Here is a 19,539-nt window from a genome sequence, read left to right as displayed (position 1 = left end):
CTTTAACAGGAAGAAACCTCCAGCAGAACCAGAAGCCAAGCGCCACTAATACTGGCTCAGTATCTTTTAGTATCCACCACAACCAAATGGGGGTTTGAGAATACAGAGCAGAATGCACAAAACAGAAACAGAAGGGCTGATGTAGGAGGGCTTTCTACGTTAATGAAAAGTAAGGCACATGGAAGGCACAAAATAGAACAGCAGATCAGAACGATAACTGAGAGAAAACATAAAATTATCAGTTGAAATAATAGCAAGTGAGGCAATTTGGGGAGTAGTAGAAGAAGAAAGTGAAGAAAATTGGCAAGGTGGTCTTCCAGCAGCCTAGCTGCAGAGTTAGCTCAGGTTAACCTAAAGTCTTAGAATGATACATAAAATACTTAGAGCCAGAAAAGAATCTTTCATGTGAAAAAAAGGAAGAAGAAAAAAAAGAAGAAATCAATTCTTCGATTTGAGATCAAGCAGAAAGCCTGGCCTGAGAATAAGCAGAAAAGACCCTGCAATGGAGGAGATGAGAACATATTCCAAAAATGGCACAATAACAGGTTATTATTTGCACTTGGACTTTGCCACATCCTCTGCTTTCCGCAGCTGTCCCATCGTATATGTGTTGTTTTGGACGGGCGCCATAGTGAAGGGATAAAACGCGTTGTGTTTGCCTCTGCAGAATGTCAGGGCAGGGGTGGGGAAGGATGCCTCCAGACATGGCCAAAAACACCCAGCGCAGCGTCAAGGTGACCTGGCATCTCTGCAGGCGGCTGGAGGGCAGATGTTCTTTATGAGCAATGTCCGGTTAGAATAACATGTGAAATGTAGAAAACAACAAAGAGAAAAGGACCCTTTCTTCTCGCTCACAAGACATAGAAATGTGATTTAGTCACAAAAAGCCTCACGAGCTGCACGACTGATTTGTGTTTAAAGCTTTTACATGAAAGCATTTTATGAGAATCCATTGTTTAAGGATTAAATGATTGCAAAAAATAAACACAAATTCACGTTACATGTGATAACTGGCATGTCAGGTAACTCATACTGTAAACATAAGACACCAACATGCCCATTTCAAAGATTTGAAGGGATACTTTCCTCATATGTATATTACTGGACTAAATGTCTCTTTGTCTGAAGGTCAAACACACTCTGCATTTTTCAGTTGCAAATCTTATTTTGAAGGTAAAAACTTAATCTTTGATGCAACAAGTTGCCTCTCACTTCCCCCACAAGAAGTCTAAATAGACGCAGGAGTTGCGTTGGGCCACACAGAGGCGAGCAGCCAGGCCACTGCCTCACAATAGCACACGGCAGAGGCAAGCAACAGTTCTGTGATGAGACCATCCTTCTCTCAGTTCTAATTATGTGGAGCCGGAACAGAAGCAAGAGTCTGTGATGGCTCTGCGTCATTACCTTTAATCAACCGTAGATACCCCGACACACAAACAGCGCGTGCACACAGGCGGCCTGACACTACACAAATAGCTGACATTCATCATCATCCAGCCGAGCTTTTTAATTACCGCAATGAATCCCCTGCATGGCTAAAGTCACCTGCTAAATAAACAGGTTTGGCTTTTTCCTCTTCAGGAAAAATGGCAAGGGGCCGTCTAGTGTTGTGGTTTCCCATGTTATCTTGTAAATAGTTCACACAGTCTGAATCTGTTTTTTTCCCCTACATTTCTCTATGCAACAACAATGAATTTCAATGTGTTTTAGTAAGATGTTATGTCATTATTGTGAAGCATAAAGAAAAAATATGTTTTTTAAATGTATTTATTTAACTAAAAGTCAGAAAAGTGATGTGCACAGTATTTAGCCTCCAAAGGTAAGTGCACTATAAAATCACATTTAGTCTAGTTACTAGTCTTTTGAGGTATGTGTCTGTTGATGTAGCACATCTAATGACTAACAATTTGTTCCCACTTGCAAACGATTCATGCTCAATTATGAAACATGACTGTGAACTGCAAACAGGATTTTTTTTGCAATAGTTTTCTGGATCTGATCTTTTTGGGTTCAAAAATTATTTACATATTCCCTGATTTGCATCAATAAAAACACATTTTTCAGTGTCTTACCATATGACTGTACATGACTGCGAGAAAAAAAAGAGATGTATTTGCATAGTTACTTAATGTGAACCCAGCTGTCCTGCTCACAATCAGCAGGTTATTATATTTGTTGAGGGCTTGATTGCTTGTAAAGCTCTCAGAAGAGCAAAACCGACAGACAGTAAACAAGCTCTGTTTAAGACTAATCTAACCTATTTTGTTGTATGATAACACTGTATTTGCACATTTTATTTGTTTATTTTATCAACCTTTATTTTTTATTTGGATTAAAAACTCTTTGGAAAAGAAAAGAAGAGAACAAAACAATGGTGATTAATCCTTTTGCCTTTGATGCTGGTGTATGCGGGACACAAATTCAGTGAGGCAAATTCAAGAGTGGATTCGTGGGATACAATGACTCCTGCAGGCCAGTAAAGGTACTGCTGCTGGGTAGGGTAAACTTGCCTGGAAAATGGAATAAAATAAATGTTTTTATTGTATGATAATTTATATCAATACATACTACTACTACTACTACTACTACTACTACTACTACTACTACTACTACTACTAATAATAATAATAATAGTAGTAGTAGTATTTGTAGTAGTAGTAATGTATTATTATTATTATTATTATTATTATTATTATTATTATTATTATTATTATTATTATTATTATTATTATTATTATTATTATTATTATTATGGTGTTATGAGTTAATGTAACTTGTTTAGTTGTTTGGCATAAAGATTGTCCCTCGCCGGCCCCCGTAGTTTCTTCAGGAAGTCATTGGGTTTCATTCATTCTTGATGTTGCATAGACTTTTTCCGAAGTTTTTTTCAAAATGCGTCGGAAACCAGAACATCAGGCAGCGAGCAGTGACTCCGTCAACGCGAATAAAAAGGTAACGCATTGTTAGCGGTCATGTAGCGCATGACTGTTCAGTCCACTGACTGGACTGTCATGCGTTCAGCCAGTACACTGACCAGTCAGTTTTCATTGGCTCGTTGCTTTCAGGAGCCAAAATGTTAACACATTCAAACATTGTTATAATATATCTATCCCACAAAGTTTCTTGATATTTTCTTGTTTATTCTTTTTGTGAATGTTTATTTTTGTTTGTAGAGCGGAAGAGAGACAGAGAGAGGAGAATAAATGTCATGGTAAACATAACGACGTAGTTGTGCGACACAGGCGGATGGAAAAGTGTGAATAAATCTTTTAATCGTTTTGTCAGTTCACCAGAGACGAAGAATAGCCTGTTTTCACAAAATTAAATTTCCAGTTGCTCAGCAAGAGTTAGTTGTCAGCCAGCAGTAGAACCTTTGTGACATAGCTGCTAATAGAGAGATGAGGAACACGGAAAGGATCTGACGATCCTAACTACAGCTTAGGATAATTACATGATGACTTGTGCATTTAGTATACTGGTCTGCAACCTTTACAACCCAGCCATACTTGTCCTCATTCCATTTAAATCACACTTCAGTGTTTTAACAAAGACAACTTAAAGGCTACTACAGAACTGCCATTTTGTTCCCATTATTTTAAATAAAGAAAAACAAGGATGGATCCATTTTCTTCTATGCAATGTTGATATTTGTGAAAATTAGAGATAACATGTAGCATTTTTTCCATTCTTAAGAAAAGTTGTTCTAAAAGTCTATTCTGTTCCCACGATGAGGTTCAATATTTCCCTCTGTTTATTTTTTGTTTTTTTATTTAATCACTGTTCAGTGGTCTCCATTTATACTTCTAACTAGTCCCAGAAAGCATGTTACAAAAGTTTTCAACAAACAAATTGTGCGCTTGGTCACTAAAAGTAAAAATTATACATTTATAGCTGTTTTGAATAATTTATTAGACATTGTGGCTGTGACATTAGGGTGAGTTTGACATGCTAGTCTTTAAAAGTAAGTAATATTTTTAAGCACTGTGAAGATGTGCCAACTGGCTACCTTTAAGATTAGAATGCTAAAATAAAATATGTTTTTAAGTTTTTTGTTTGCACTATTCGCCTACTAGGTTAACAAGAAGGCAAGAGGAATCTTTTCTTTTGGAGAAATTATTCAAAAGGAGCCTTTTCATGAACTTTTTGGCATCAGGACCACTGTAGATTGAGAAAAGTGAATTTTTATTCTCCAGATTCTTAAAATCACATTTTGTGATTTCTGAAACACTGTCTTCTCCCAATCTTGTCTTCTCCTCTGTTTCCATCATTTTGTGGTCGGGAACAGAGAGCGGAGCGGCCAGCTGACGCCTCAGCCAGGCGGTCCTACAGCTCCATCCTCATCAACTTCGGGAAGTGCTTACTGCTGATCGTGATCGTTCCTCCCTTCCTCAACTATGCATCTCTGCAAAGAGAAGGACAGATGCTCCTGCCAAAAGGTATACAGAGTCTGAAAAACGCACCGATTCTGTTTCCGAATTCATATTAATAGTGCAGGAGATAATTGAATATTTCATGCGGATACAAGAATCTAATTTGATACAGATGTTCCTAGGGGCTTGCATTTAATTAAAAAAAAGTGTCAGCCACTCAAAAAATTAAAGATGGCGGCCGATTCTCAAAGTGTCCGCCATGGCTCTCAAGGAAAATCTAATTTTTGCACTCAAATTGCCAATCAGACGAATGGGTTTGGTGTCAAATCATATTCTATGAACCATAGAAATATGAACCATTTCTATGGTTCATATTCTGAACCATAGAAATTAGGTCTGTAATGATTACAAATTTTGCTGGATGATAAACTGTTCTACAAATTATTGCGATAAACAATAATATTGCCATTTTGAGACCATTTTCATAATAATACAAATACACCCACTGAAAGATGACTGGTGTGGGACTTGCAAAAAGTTTCATGTTTGTCTTCAGATGAATAGGATGACCAAGGACAAAACAAATAATTGTACATAAAGTTCATGCAAGTCAACAAAATATGTAACATTTTATTGCCTTAAGTGGTTTAAAAGGTTCATAAATGGTGGCCATCTTGAAAAATTACCTTCATCCTGAAATTCAAGTTGCTAATGGTAAGCTTAGACATTTTAGCTTGTAGCCACACTTAAAAGATGCTTATCGTAATATTCTGCACTATAAAGCACGTTTTTGTTTTAAGGAGTCTCTACCAGTGTTTCTCTGGCTGTGCAGGTTTATTAAATTCTTGAGATGAAAATTATTATTATCAGTAAAGCCTAATAACGTTTGATTTATTTTGCTTTGTACTTCCAGACGGGCAGATGGTTGATGTCGGTTTGGGTCAAAAGTTACATCTTTTGTGCAAAGGACGAGGAAAACCAGCCAGTAATAAATTGTCTCATATATCATTCTCTGTGTTGATTGATTGCTTAGTTTAACCAAACGCTAACTAGTCTTGTTTCTATTAGTTATACTGGATGCACCAACAGGAATGTCCTCAGACGTCTGGGTCCATGTGCAGGAGAAACTTTCCTCCCTGACAAAGGTGACAAATTGTCATGTTTACGATGTATGAAAATAAAAAAAACAAAACAAGTAAATTATACACAACACTCAGGAAAGAAAGGGTTCACAGAGTAGAAGCTAGCACTGAGCCAAATAGTGATCTCTTTGCTCTTGTGGCCATGTTGTTTGCTGCTGTCAGGGTCATGCAGAGACGTTCCTCGCAGTCGCTCTGTCTGTTCCTTTTTGCTCTGCAACACTCAGCTCGGCAGCGCTCAGGCTGACAGCCTGCCCCATGTTGTTTGTCTGAAACTGTGACCCAAATTAGGTCACTGGCTTGTTGGGAGGAGTGTAGTTACACAGAAACAACTAAAGTAGAACAGCAGTGAGACGCAGAGCAGCACTGGCCACTGTGTCAAGATCATTACAGAGCATCTTGGTTGTTAAGGAAGATTGCTGTTGGGAGTGTCTTGTACATTAAAACCAAGCAAAACTTTCAGGGCTGGTCCTGTTTGTTTGTTCCATCAGGTTTGTACATATGACAGGATGGGACTGGGGTTCAGCAAGCGGCTCATGCAGAACGAAACGACCGGGACGGAGAAAGTCTGGGGGGCGTCCACAACTGGACGGTGAGTATGTTACGTCCAGTTGCCAATGGTTCCCTAGGTGGAGTCGGAATGTTCTCAGGAACATTTCAGTTTGATTTAATCTAAATTGGACCGTTTGGGCCAGGTGGGACATAAATGGTTGTTCCTGTTGGATAAATAAATATTTCAGATAATAAAACTAATTTTAATGTCAAAATGTCTCCCCCAATAACCACTGGGCGAGAGATGGAAAAAGCCACAAATGAGAGGGGGAAAAAAACCACGCCTTAGTGGTGAATTTTCCCAGGAGTGGCCAGCCTACTAATATTACTCCATAAAGGCATTGACAACTCATCTACAAGGTCACAAAACAACTGAAGAACTGTAGGTAACACTGGCATCACTTAAGGTCGGTGTTCATGATCAAGCAACACAGTTGGCATCAGTGGAGAGGTCCAAAGCTAAAACCACTGGTGACTGAAAAAGAACTCATCTTGCAAAAGCATCGTGATGATCCCCAAGACTTTAGGAAAATATTCTGTTAACTGACGAGGCCAAAGTGGACAAGTTGCAGTAATTTATGGGATCACGAATGCTTAAGCAGTACAAGCAAAGACCCCGTCTGAATGGCTCAGGAAAAAAATGAAGGTTTACTAGTGTCCTTGTCAAAGTCTGGTTTTAAGATTTGATTGAAATGAAATTGAAATGCTGCAGCTTGGCCTTAAACATGTCTTTGTGTGTGAAAACCCTTGTATGTGGCTGAATTAATGCAATTTAGCAAAGAAGAATTGACCAGAAATCCCCCAGAGTGATCCAAATGAATCAGCTCCAGTTTAAACAATGTTGTTACGCTTAAGAGCCGACACAAGCAGGTATCTAGGAAGCCATTTTTTGCTAAACACAGATTTCAGTTTGCTTGAATGTCTTTTTTCCCCATTAATAAACAAGATTAACTAAAAATATTTTTTTTATTGACTGTTTATTTTTTACATTGAAATTCTTGTGGGGCAAACAGCTTGTCACATTTCCGTAAATAGATTTTAAATTGATATGTGAAGATACAGAATAATTTCAAACTGCTTTCATTTTTTCTTAGTTTGTTTAATCCTTAATCCTTGAAAAAAATCATAAAGATATTTTATTATGGAATACACTTCCTTTTTTAGTTTCTAACTTGTTTTGAGAACGTTATGTAGTGTTAAATGTCCCTGGTTTGGAGTTGTAATAATATGTAATCATTTTATCTTTTTTTTTTTTTTAGAAACTTTTGGTTCAGTTTTTGTGCAAAACTGACAATTTGAAGGCTCAGTGACTTTATGTTGCTCACAGTTTAAAGTTGGACATCTTTTCATATCAGCTTCCTTACCAGGAGGTCAAGTTGAGGTCTGAAAGATCAGAAAAAAAACTTTCTGAGGGAACTGCGAGATTCTTCAAGAGCAGAATAAACCTCAGTCGTAATGCGGGAGACCTTCAGGAAGACACAACCAGTTCCAGAGAGTTAATGTGTGGAGCAGCAGCTCATGTCGAGATGACAGAGGAAACTCTGACGCTTTGTTCCTCTGAGGCTCAAAGCATGGCATGCCGCCGTTTTCAGTTTATGATCAAATATTAAACGCAGAGGGATTCTGCAGAAATCTTTGTCTTTTAGCTGCCAAAACCAAAGAACGTTTAGCATCGTCGGCTGAAAGACTGTGATCAATCAGCGCTCCAAACTGCTGCTTGTTAGAATCCTGTCAAGCAAAACAATCACATTAATAATTTAATTCCCAGTTCCTCTCTTCATCTCAGAGTGTTTCATTGTATTTACACTTGTTATGTGCTGGGAAGAATTAGAGTGTTGTACAACAGAGAAGAAGAAACACAGATTCAGTACTGTGCAAAAGTTTTCACACTGTCATCACAAAAACGACATGAAACAAACAGCATTAGCTTCTTGTCTGGGACCCCCTTTGCAAGCCCACAGGCAAAGCTACAAAATATATAAAGAAATATTGACTTTTAGATTTTTTTTTTGCAGTAAGGTCTTCCACAACATGGCCTTGCTATGCTAACTTGAGGACAAGCATGGCAAATAACATTTCAATAAATTATTTTAACTTATATATTGTAATAATGCTTGAAAAATAAATTAGATTTTTTTTTTTTCAAAAAGCGTAATTTAAAATTTATGGTTTGAACATGTACTGGATTCAATTTGTTATTTTTAATTTTATTATTATTTTAACATTTTTTTCCTCATCTTCGCTCCAGCTTTCCGAGGCCCCGCCTACCGCCCTCAAGTGGCCCCACCGCTTTGAAAACCACAAAAGATTAAGTAATTTCTTATCTGTAAAACCAATGACAAAGTAGAGCATTACAAGACGTTCAACATTCTTCCTTTCAATTTTTTGTCATTTTTCATGGAGGAGTTTTCATAAAATTACTGTCATTCTCCTAATATTGCGACTTTATCCTGGTAATATTAAAACTTTAATTTTGTGTTATTTAGACTTTATTGTTGTTCAACTATATTCTCGCTTTACTATGTCTGTGTTCTTGTCATATTGTGACTTTATTCTCGTAATTAAATGTATATAAATATTATAGTGTAGTATATTTGCGTGGCCCTGATTCCCCCGTAGAGTCCAAATAGGTAGAAGCTGTAAAACACGGTTATCAAACCAGATGGTGGCCTGGGGTGTGCTGACATCACTCTGAACTATGGAAACCCAAGGAGAACATTGATGGAAAAAATTATTAAAATTTTCCAAAAATTAAATCTTCATAAACCAAAATTGTGTGTTGACTTCTTCAACTCTTTGACACATGTGAAACCTCTTTAACTCCAGGTAGCTTATAATAGCAAATTAAGGCAATTTTTGTTTTTTTTCCCTAGTAATGATGATGTCTTAAACCTACTTTGATGTAGGTTATCGGCTTGTCCGTCTTTCATTCTGGTAACCTTTAGTCCGTATAAACCCTCCTGACCCAGTTTGCAGCTCGCCCTGATTTTCCCACATAGATTGATGAGCGTGTTGTGTTGCAGGATGGTGGATGATCTGCACCGCCTGCTGCAGGCTGCGGGGATAGCCACCCCCTTCGTGCTCGTCGGCTCAGAGCTCGGAGCGCTCAACAGCCGGTTCTACAGCCACATTCATGATGCGTAAGTCTTCCGGCGTGGAATCAAATGTTTTCGCCGAAGAAGTCAGATAGTTTTCTAGTAAAAAGTGTATTCTGGGATTTGTGGTTGGGAAGGGGACAGATCACTGCCACGGGGAATGTTTCAGCGTGGGGAGAGGAAAGCCTTTGCATCAGACAAGGTTAATGAAGATGAATGGGGATTGTAGTTCTCTTTATATAACCTCCAAACAAATTAATTGTATTAGATGTGTTTAGCTTTTCCCAGTAAACTGTAATCCTTTCATGTTATGAGAACAATCGGAAAGACTTTCAGTCGGTCTGCAACAATAGCTGATGATTTCTGGTCACTTCCTAAACTTTTTGCAGTGACACCAGTGTTGGGTTTTGCAGCCTTTGGAGCTCCAGTTTTTGTGGAGCCAATTTCCATTGTTTTCAGATTTTTTATTTATTTATTTTTTTTACACACTGTAATTAAATGCATGCTAAGTCACTGAAAAAGGCCTTTATTGGCTTACAAGGTAATTCATCTCTAATGAATTACCTTCGGTATTTTTGCACTGACACAAAACACTAAACAAAATGGTGAAGAATGTGTTAGAAAAAATTAGTGTAAAAAAAAGTGCTACTTGCTGTCTAGTGTTACGTGTCTCCTACGCTACTCTAAAGCCTCTTCCAGACCAGTGGGGGCGGGGGGAAATATTTAAAAACAGAAACGTGGGCTTAATGATAATTATATTTAATACCTGCTTGAAGGATGTTATTTTCAAAAGGTATTTTTAATTTGACAAACAAGCCTAATCTGAAGGTATATTCTAAATTATTCTTGTAATATAATCACAGTTAAATTTAACCTGTTGATTTGAAAACAACCTTCTATGGAGTTAGATTTTCTGACCTGCTACAACAGAGTGGCCCACAAAAGACTATCCTGACAAAAGAATCAATGTTCATTAACTTTCCATAACCATGAACCAACTGGTTGTTTGAGAAGTTCCCCTCTGTTCCTGTGTTCTTAATATAGATCTTCTGCATTGCTTACAACACTTTCAGGTTTGAACTCTATTGAACCGTCCTGCAGTATAACCCTGTACGATCCCATATTGTCTCAACTCTTGTTTTGTTGACTTCTCTGCTTGAGATATTTCCTGCACCATGTCAGAACTTTGTGCATCCCCACCGGTTGAAAGCTGTCAGAGATCTCCCTGTCGTAACAATGTTCCTGTCAAGGATCCACTTTCAGAAAAAAACTGTCAGTCTATAAAATTGTGAAGCTGTCAGGCGTTGCTGGGTCAAATTGAAGCCACTGAATTGAGATGTTGTTGCACTTGCAGATTTAAGATGCTTCTTCAAAAATTTGTATGTAAAACTTGCTAAAAAACCCCCATTATTTTTTAACACCATATCAATTCCCCTAATCAGAAACAACCAGAGTCAGGATCATGTAATCAGGCTCATATACATGCTGCTTAATGTTCTAATCGTGAAGACACAACTTACCATTCCAGGAAAACTGCTTAACTGCCGTCATCGGTGGCCATGCTAACTAGCTTTAGCAATCACAACAGGCTCCGGTGTGGGGAACTAGCTGTAGCGTAGCAGAGAGAAATTGCAGGGTGTGTTTTACCATTGATAGCAATGTAAATTTGTGTAATAATAAAATGTAAACTTACTTCACCTCAATGTTGTCAATGTAGTTAAGGTGGAAATGTACTTTTGCCTCTGGCAAAGCAAAATGTTTACAGACTGCTACAGATTTTTCCTGCCTGCAGCCATCACCATCTATAATAACTCTTTGACGAATTTTGAATTGCTTTGACTTACAACAGCACTTAATTTTTCTTTGGGTTTAAAAAAGTATTTTTTAATTTGAATTGAGCAGCGTGTACATAATGATGATTGACAGCGCTAAAACCCTCCTCCTGGGTCTGATTGCTTGTTTCTGAAGGGGTGTAAATCTGCATATGGCAGTACGACTCTTGGATAGATATACTAAACCATAACTACAATAACTGATTGTTTCAGTCCAGATTTTTGATACATTTTGTGTTTCCCCAAATTTCAAGTCCTCGTTTGTAGACATCCTTTAATATTTTATATTCTAAGATTATTATTTCCATTGATTCCCTATTAAAAATGAGCAACTGTGCAAATTCCCAAAATGTTGAAACTCTGCTTCTGATGTTGAAAATGTCTAATATTTATCACTGAAGATTCCCTCAAATTCAGTTTATGTATAAAAAGAATTACTGACCTGGTCAGATTTTGAGCTAAAGATGTTCCAACATCACTTCCTATCATCTGGCATAATTCAGTCAACTCACCGACAACTCGGTGATTAACACCTCAACTTCTCCGCACCAGGATGAAAGATTTAGAGCTTTATTTGGCACAATGTATCTGTCATCAGAGACAGAGAGAGAGAACGCTATGGGGGTTTGTTGATGAAACCTTTCCAAATGGAAATATTACCTCAGAGTACATGGCTGCCATAAAATGACAAATTTGCAGCATGGCAGCGGGGACGGCACCATCTATTTCACACTCATTACAGCGTAAAGTGGTCGAGCCTAGTTAAAGTCTTACCTCATCCGAATCTACTTGTGTGTGTGTGTGTGTGTGTGTGTGTGTGTGTGTGCGTGTGTGTGTGTGTGTGTGCGCGTGTGTGTGTGTGTGCGTGTGTGTGCGCGTGTGTGTGTGTGTGTCATTATTGTCCTCAGGCAGGTGTCAGACCTGGTGCTGATAGATCCCATCCCAGAGGACATCTTTGAAGAGGACCAATGGAAGGAGTACTGGTGAGTTCATTGGAGACTCTTCGTCTGTGAGAGAAGAAATAGGTCGAGGGGTGAAGGAGCTTGGAAATAGATATTAGGAAGAAGAGAAGGAACGGAGATGAAGAAGACATAAAGTCCAGGGGGTTATGGTAAAAAAGCAAAAGGTTTAAAGTTAAAGGCAACACACAAAAGTAATGCTATGTTTCACGTCGCTGGGTGGGGCTCATTAACGTGATTAATTGGAGGCCAAGGAAGCACATTAGCCGGCTGTAGTCTGCTGGCCTGAAACAGACGAGGAAAAGGATCGGGAGAGGACAAAGTGTTGTTGTTCCGGGTTACAGAAAGTGTAATGACACTGCTTTAATCTGCGTAGCACGATTCATGTCAAGTGGCAGTCATTGTCGCAGCACATATTCCATTATTCTGTAATTATCTTACATGAGAGCACAGAGGAGGAATTGTTGATTGAAATGCCAGCTACGCAACACTTGGTGCCTTTCTGATCAGGAACAAGCACAGCCTGTCCTGTGTGGCTGTTAAGCGGTGCAACGCCACTCCAGATTTTTGCTCCGAGTGTATAATTTAACAAACCGTCAAGAGCTTTTGGATTTCACCGACAGACTGATAAACACGTTTAAGAAAACGCATTGTTGAGGATTTTCTCTGTTGTCAGATGTTCAGGCTGAAAACCCCTTGGCGGATGGTTATCTCGCACAGGCAGGCTCCTTCATTTGAAAATGTTGAAGTGTCTTATCAGGTCAGCGTTGAAGTGCTTGCACATGCTTCACGCTGTTAGTTCACGGCAAATGGGAAAGGGTTTGTAAAGTAGTGTTATGTGTTTGACAATTTCTCTTGGTGATGTGCAGCCCATTAAAATGACTCCTAAATGATTATTTACTGAGTTCTCTACATTCAACTTAAATATAGCCTGATGGTTTGGCTCATCCACAAAACAGGACTGGTCCCAACTGAAACAAACAATCAGGACTGACCTTCCCTTCATCCTGGACTTATACAAGTCCAGGGAACACGGACAGCTAACATCTCAGCAGACCCCACACATCCTGGACACAAACTCTTTAGACTTTGTGTGAAATTCCTTGTTTGTGCACATAATAATGATTAAGAAATTTGATTCTAAAAGTAGGTAAACATGCACCTTTCTACTGGAGAGATTATTGACCAGGATATTTTATGAATTGTAGAAAAGTCAAGCATTTGCTATGAAAAAAGGAAACTGAAATTTTGAGATTATTCTCAGAGATATTCTAGAAAAAAACTTGGAAATGTCCTCCTTTCAAAAGTCAAATTTTCAACTTTTGGTTCTCAGAAATTGCCATGTTTTTTCTAGACAGTTTCTGAGAATAATCAGAAATGTCTTTTTTTTTCTAGCAAACTTTGAGTTTTCAAAGTCAGAAATTAACAAGTTAATGTCTGAGATGTTTCATAGTTTTCCTCTGGCAAATTATCAACTTTTTCAACTTGTTTTATTTTTCTAGAAAATTTCTGAGGTTTATGGCAAAAATGTACTTCTCCTTTCTTTTTTCAATCCACCATGGCTATAAAACACCCTTGTATTTGTTTTCTCCTTTATTTAGCCAGCCTCTCAACAAGTTGGTTACACAAAAGTAAAACAAATGAAAAAAATATTCAAATTTACAGATCTAACTGTGACTTATGAGGAAAACTTTAGTGTCACTTTTATAAAAAGGCTACCTCCCACTTCAACTAAGCGAGAGGTAGCTTAGTTGAGCTAAGTACAGCTCCCCTTCTGTTCTAATAATCAATTCTTAGTTCTCCTTCTTAAAACCCAACTCTGTGTTTTGCATGCGTTGACATCTTGCATTGTGCAGTGTCAGCTAGAATTCCTTACTAACGTTTAATATACGTGAAATCCAACAATAAAAAAAACCTGCAGTGAGGAAAGCGGTAAAGGCGTAATAATTGAGTTATGCCCATGAGGATGTTGCACGTCCAAAGACCACTATTAGCTTGTGGCTTATGTAAGCGCGAGTCAAGCCAGATAAGAAATGGATCCCTGAAAATGGCCTAATTTGTACGTGACTCAAAGTGGAGCAGCACCATTTATCAGGGGTATGTGTCCAATTATCCTCTGATTAATAGGCATTCATTTAAACGAGAACATGACAGTGCAGCCGCAATCCAATTACTCCGTGGAGAAGCAATGCAGAGATGAAATGAAGCAAAGACTTACATTTAGTTTTTGGGGGGAGAAAAAAACCAACTCTTTCTATCATCTCTGCTTTATTTCCATTCGGGGAGCAAAATACGTTTCACAACAACTCTTTCTTTTCCTGCTGAAGGCGTGGAGCTCTCCATCTCAGCGTTTATTAGCTGTCAAAAGTCTGACAGCTTTCGGTACGTTGGGTTAAAGGAGCAGGACAGCACCTGAGCTCTGCTCTGGGACCGGAGGATTTCCACATCAAAGGGCAGCTCGTTAACGAAGGCTCGCTCCTGTTCCGATCTGCAGAACGAATCGCCACCGTCTCCTGGGAAAGGGGTGTGTAGGTATTTTCTGCTGAAGGGTCCACTTCTTTGTTTCGGGGGGTTTGAAGACATCACATTATTATTTAGTTATGCAGAGACAATGTACATTTGATCAACCCTTAAAAGAAGAGCTGCATGCTACAAGGTTAAAAAAAAAAAAAGTTAATTTCCATCTGCAGCCTCTGGACCAGTTGATTTAATCAATGATTATTTAAAAGGTCATGAATAGGCGAAAAGCCAGTTTAGTCATCTAAAACCATGAAAACCAAGCAAACCAAACTCTAAATCCACAGACAATTCATCACATTTTCTTAGCAATGAATGCAAATTTCTTTCAGGAATTTATCTTTGCTTTAGTTAGTCCAACTTTCCATCACTTCTGACATATTTCCCCCTTCTTGGTGAAGAAATGCGTCCCGTATCATGATGCTGCCACCACCCTGTTTCAGTGTGAGGATGGTATGTTGAGGTCAATGAGAGGTGTTAGTTTTTTGACAAATTTCCTCGCTTTCCCTGTCGTGCAGAAAGCTATGTTTTGGTTTCATCAGACTGGAAGGACTCAAATTTGTTGCAGCTCATCCAGTGGGAGTTTGGCTATATTTCTGCTTATTTTCTTTATAATTAAGTGTTAATACTTAAAGATACTATTAGTGCTACTAATATTATATTTGTATAAATGATTTCTGTGACTTAAAAGAACTAGATCAGGCAGTCAAATCCCTCACACTCTGCTTACCTTGCAATATTTCCTCTGCAAGCCCAAACAAAACAATAAAATAACGCTTGTCTTCATTTTGTATTTAACAGAAAGTAAATAACCACATTTAATCCACAGTCTGCAAGTGCCGAGAGTGTAAAACTAATGAGCGCCATGGCAACAGTTCATTGTTCAGAGAGCAGAAGCAGCAGGGAATACTCTTCTGTAATGGAACGGTCCTCAGATTTTAATGATTGCTGATTGGCTGTTTTAATGGAACCTCACTGTGTTTAGAGCAGCTTAATTTTCACAAGAGCACCACTTGAAGGTTTCCTCATCCGCTCGTTGCTTTCAGTGTTAGCCATTACATTTTGATTGATCTGATTTTTTTGGGGTTGATTTTGAACAATTTGAATTTCTAGGCAGACAGTTTCTATAAAAAGTATTCACACCACCTTGGATGTTTTTACTCTTTTTGTTGCTTTTACAGATCAGTCACAGTCAGTAAAATGTGGCTCTTTTGACAGATTTTCTTTTTCAATGTCAAAATGAAAATTGATTTCTGCAAAATAATAAAAATTGAATAAAAATATTTAACATAAAATAAGTGAATTAGTATTTTTATTTAAATATTTTTTACATAAAAAAATAAAATATGTTTGCAGTGCTGTGATTGCAGCTAATGGTTAATGGGACTGAATAATAATTCAGTCACTTATTTAATGTTAAATATGTTATAAATTTTCATTATTTTGTCAAGAAACATTTTCATTCTTGCATCAAATGTTTTTTGTAAAAAAAAAAGTTGATCATTACTGTAAAAGGACATCCAAGTGAGAGAATACCATCAACAGTGACTGCAAAAATAAAAATAAATATTTTTTATTATATTTAAAAAACAATAAAAACAAATCATAAAAACAACTCAGTTAGCCCTAACAGTATAATTAATAAATAATACAAACTGAATAAAATGAAAACATATTTCATGAAAGAGACTAATTGTAACTCAGTTTCATTTTGAAGAATTGATGAGTTTATTCCCATGAGATCCAGTCTTCAAAAGAAAACTTGAGCTGGGTCGAGGTTAATATTTAAGACGTAAAGGCTCCTATGTGTTAGATTGTTAAATCATTTGTACATTTATTGAACTGCTTTCTGTAATCAATCGTTAATTATTCAAGCTGAAACAGGAAGTGGCGGCTATCAGCATGAGAGGAGGAGAGGGAGCCGAAAGCTGTCTGTCTGTCTTAAAATGAGTTAATTATGTCAGAAAATCTAAACGTTGTTGCTGCTGTGTTCAAGGAAGTCTGTTTTGAAAGACGGGGGGGAAACTACAGAAAAAGCAACAGCCATTGTTTTTTTTTGTGTGTTCACCTGAAAACAGACCCAGAGGAATCCCATCAGGTGACGAAGCCTCACAGCTGTCTGCGTCTGGCTGCAATTATGACCGACTTATGAGTCTGGATTAGAAGTGACACTTTGCAGCTCATTCATCAATCTGCCTTGTTAATATTTTAATCAAAACCTGCTCAGAAACACACACACCCTGTCAGCTTCACATAAACACTAACATATGATACATATGTGTGTGTGGCACTGTGTGTTACTCTCCCAAAAAGACAGACAGACACAACTGTTACTTTTAGTTAGATCTATAGATGGTAGATGGAAAGATTGTTACATATTGACATTTAAACATTGTGGTTACATTTGGGTGGTTCATATCTATAAAGTTGAGTTGTTCTTCTATTTTTGACCAAACCTGTGAAGCTATTGGTGTATTTTAGTGTGCTGTACTGGTGCAGACTTGTCAAATAAATTAGTATTTCAGTAGATTTATGTCTGTGTTTAAAAAAAAAAATCTGTCAATTCAGCACTGTTTTTCTGTATTCAATCAGTAAACAAAGCCTCAGATATCTGCATCAGTATCAAGGGAAAAAAGTGGATCGGTGCATCCCTAATTTTGTCTAAAATAAATAAGCGATCAGTTGCAAAAATGAGTTATTCATCGTTGAGTGTGGCTGTTTTTGCTCTTCAAAAAGTCAGTTTTCCTGTTGCAAAGCGGCGCGTGGAAAAAATGATCTGCTCTTTATTTGGCTTTAAAATGATTTACTCCTGATTACGGCATGCAGCACATTCCACTTATACTATAAATGAAAAATCAAAATACTGTGTAAGTGCCTGGGTAGTTTAACCACTATTATATTATATATATATATATATTATATTATATATTATATTAGCAGCGATAATCCTCAGATGTACCTTTCTGATGGATTGTCACATATTTCTTTCTTAAATGGATTGGTATCGGGTAATACTAAACCTCAGATATCGGTATCGGACAAGAAAATGGATCGGTGCATCCCCTGGTAGAAACTCTGCTTTGGTCATTTTTGAAAATACAATCTGAAACAAATGAGTGGAATGGAATAAAATAAAAGAACAGCACCTATTAAGATTAATATTAATTCATATAACTAATACTCCTTAATAAGATATTGTTACTTTATCTAGACATTACAACTGAATGATTGAAACGTTATTTTATTTACCTGTATATTTATCTGTGTATTTATACAGCATCTTTCATTTTTATTCATTTTTTTACTTAATATTTTTATTATTAAAAATAAAATGGAACACGCAGGGTATTCTGTTTCATACCCAGCATGTTGACTGGGAGTGGGAGGTGTTCAATGTTGGTTTGAATGTATGTTTTGTATGCAAAAACTCAATAAGTACATTGTTTAAAAAACAAAACCCTGCTTTAACTTTATCCTTGAGACTGGAAGTGAAGCGATATAGAACAACGATAAATTCTCCATGTCTGGTCAGTTTGTAGCGGTCCACTCTGTGAGCCTTTAGTGTCTTCCTGTGTGTGTGTGCGTGTGTGTGCGTGTGTGTGTGTGTGTGTGTGTGTGTGTGTGTGTGTGTGTGTGTGTGTGTGTGTGTGTGTGCGTGTGCGTGCGCCTGTGCCTCTTCTGAATCAGCTTCCACCCCGTCCTGCTGAGGCTCCCAGATGAGTCGGGACGGCAGCTGATTGTAATTAGAAGCAGTGTAAGCGTACTGTATGTGTTTTACCCTGGTGTAATCTCTATAGCTTTGATGCCAAGTGGGAGAGTTCAGAGGAGGGGACGGCGTCTGCTGCGGTGCAAGAGTGACACCTTGTGTTCGCTCTCAGCGTAACAGTTTGAACTTTTGCAGCCCTGCTCCTGCAAAAAAAGGAGCCTGATTAGAATCGACTGTGTTGTTTCTGAAGTGGCAGCTTTACGTCTGACTGTGTGAATGTGCTGGAAGCTGAAGTCGTAGTGATTAGGAATCAGAAAGTATAATAATTGGAACTGTTCTCTGCACTGGAGCAGCTGTGGCTCAGATGGCAATCAGAAGGTTGTGAGTTTGATTGCATCTTCCCACATTCCCAGCCGATCGTTGTCTGAGTGTCAGAGATGGAAGTGCAGCCAGGTGGATTTGACTTAAAGGGATCTGGAAAGAGCTAATTAAGCTCAATTCATCGGGCAATTAATTTTTTACCACAATAAATATTAAGGAAACGGAAATTGACAAAAACAACAGGTTGACTACCTTGGTCTGCAACAAACATAAAATGTAAAATAAACAATAAAGCATGATGTCGCTCAGAGCACAAAGCATAGAATTAGACTTCATAGATCTGCCTTTGTGAGTCAGACGTATTGTCACTGATACCAGATCCGGAATTTTTTTCACTATCGGATCAATACAGATATAAATATCAGATCAGTGCATCTGTAATATTAAAGTAGCCATTTCCTAAATGAAACTCGGCACATGTCTGCCTTATATAAATACTAAGTTCTCTTTGTTTTTCCAAATTTAAAAAATGGCTAAAAGAAGTGGCCGTTTTATGTCGCATCACTTTTTTGCTCCTGTGAAACAGGAAGTCTGCTGATTTAAAGGTTGATGTAGACTTAAGTAGTAAGGTATAACCTAGAAAACAGCAGTTACATGTATCTTATGGTAATTGTTAAAGTTGCCAATAAGTGTGGCTCTGGTCATTCTGTTTGATGCGGTTGCTTAGTAATAAATGCGTGCATGTTTTCCAGTGTATGCTTCTGCAGAAAAACATGAATTTATTCATGACTCTTTGCACGTCTCTACCAAGGTGCTGTGTATGTAAACAAAGGTGTTAGTTTTTACAGAACGCCATAGCTGCTTGCTTTCATTTCTTCTGCATCATTTCCCAGGACAGTATCAGATGCAGTTTCATAACAACATAATCCCAACATGACTGTATAATTTGGTTCAGCTTTTTATAAAAGTACAAACAACGTCCACTCCCGATTTTATTTGTGTATTAATGTAACAATGTATTTATTCAGTAGAAGAGCAGCAACTTTCC

General features: G+C 37.8%; 1 protein-coding gene across 1 annotated transcript in view; it reads left to right on the top strand.

Annotated features, from left to right (window-relative positions):
- The first annotated feature begins 2,795 nt into the window (after positions 1-2,795).
- Positions 2,796-19,539, top strand: part of LOC103478209 (uncharacterized) — a 25,725-nt gene continuing 8,981 nt past the window's right edge. The window contains exons 1-7 of the mRNA XM_008431809.3: positions 2,796-2,952; positions 4,286-4,436; positions 5,284-5,355; positions 5,439-5,515; positions 6,001-6,101; positions 9,085-9,201; positions 11,897-11,971. Of these exons, the coding sequence (XP_008430031.1) occupies positions 2,893-2,952; positions 4,286-4,436; positions 5,284-5,355; positions 5,439-5,515; positions 6,001-6,101; positions 9,085-9,201; positions 11,897-11,971 (653 nt within the window). The 5' untranslated portion in view covers positions 2,796-2,892. The remainder of the gene's footprint in view (positions 2,953-4,285; positions 4,437-5,283; positions 5,356-5,438; positions 5,516-6,000; positions 6,102-9,084; positions 9,202-11,896; positions 11,972-19,539) is intronic.

The sequence above is a fragment of the Poecilia reticulata genome, chromosome 16, assembly GCF_904066995.2.
Source record: "Poecilia reticulata chromosome 16, P_reticulata-male-v2, whole genome shotgun sequence".
In the NCBI taxonomy this organism is placed as follows: Eukaryota; Metazoa; Chordata; class Actinopteri; order Cyprinodontiformes; family Poeciliidae; genus Poecilia; species Poecilia reticulata.
Note: the sequence above shows the minus strand (reverse complement) of the source record. Positions and strands in the feature narration are given on the sequence as shown.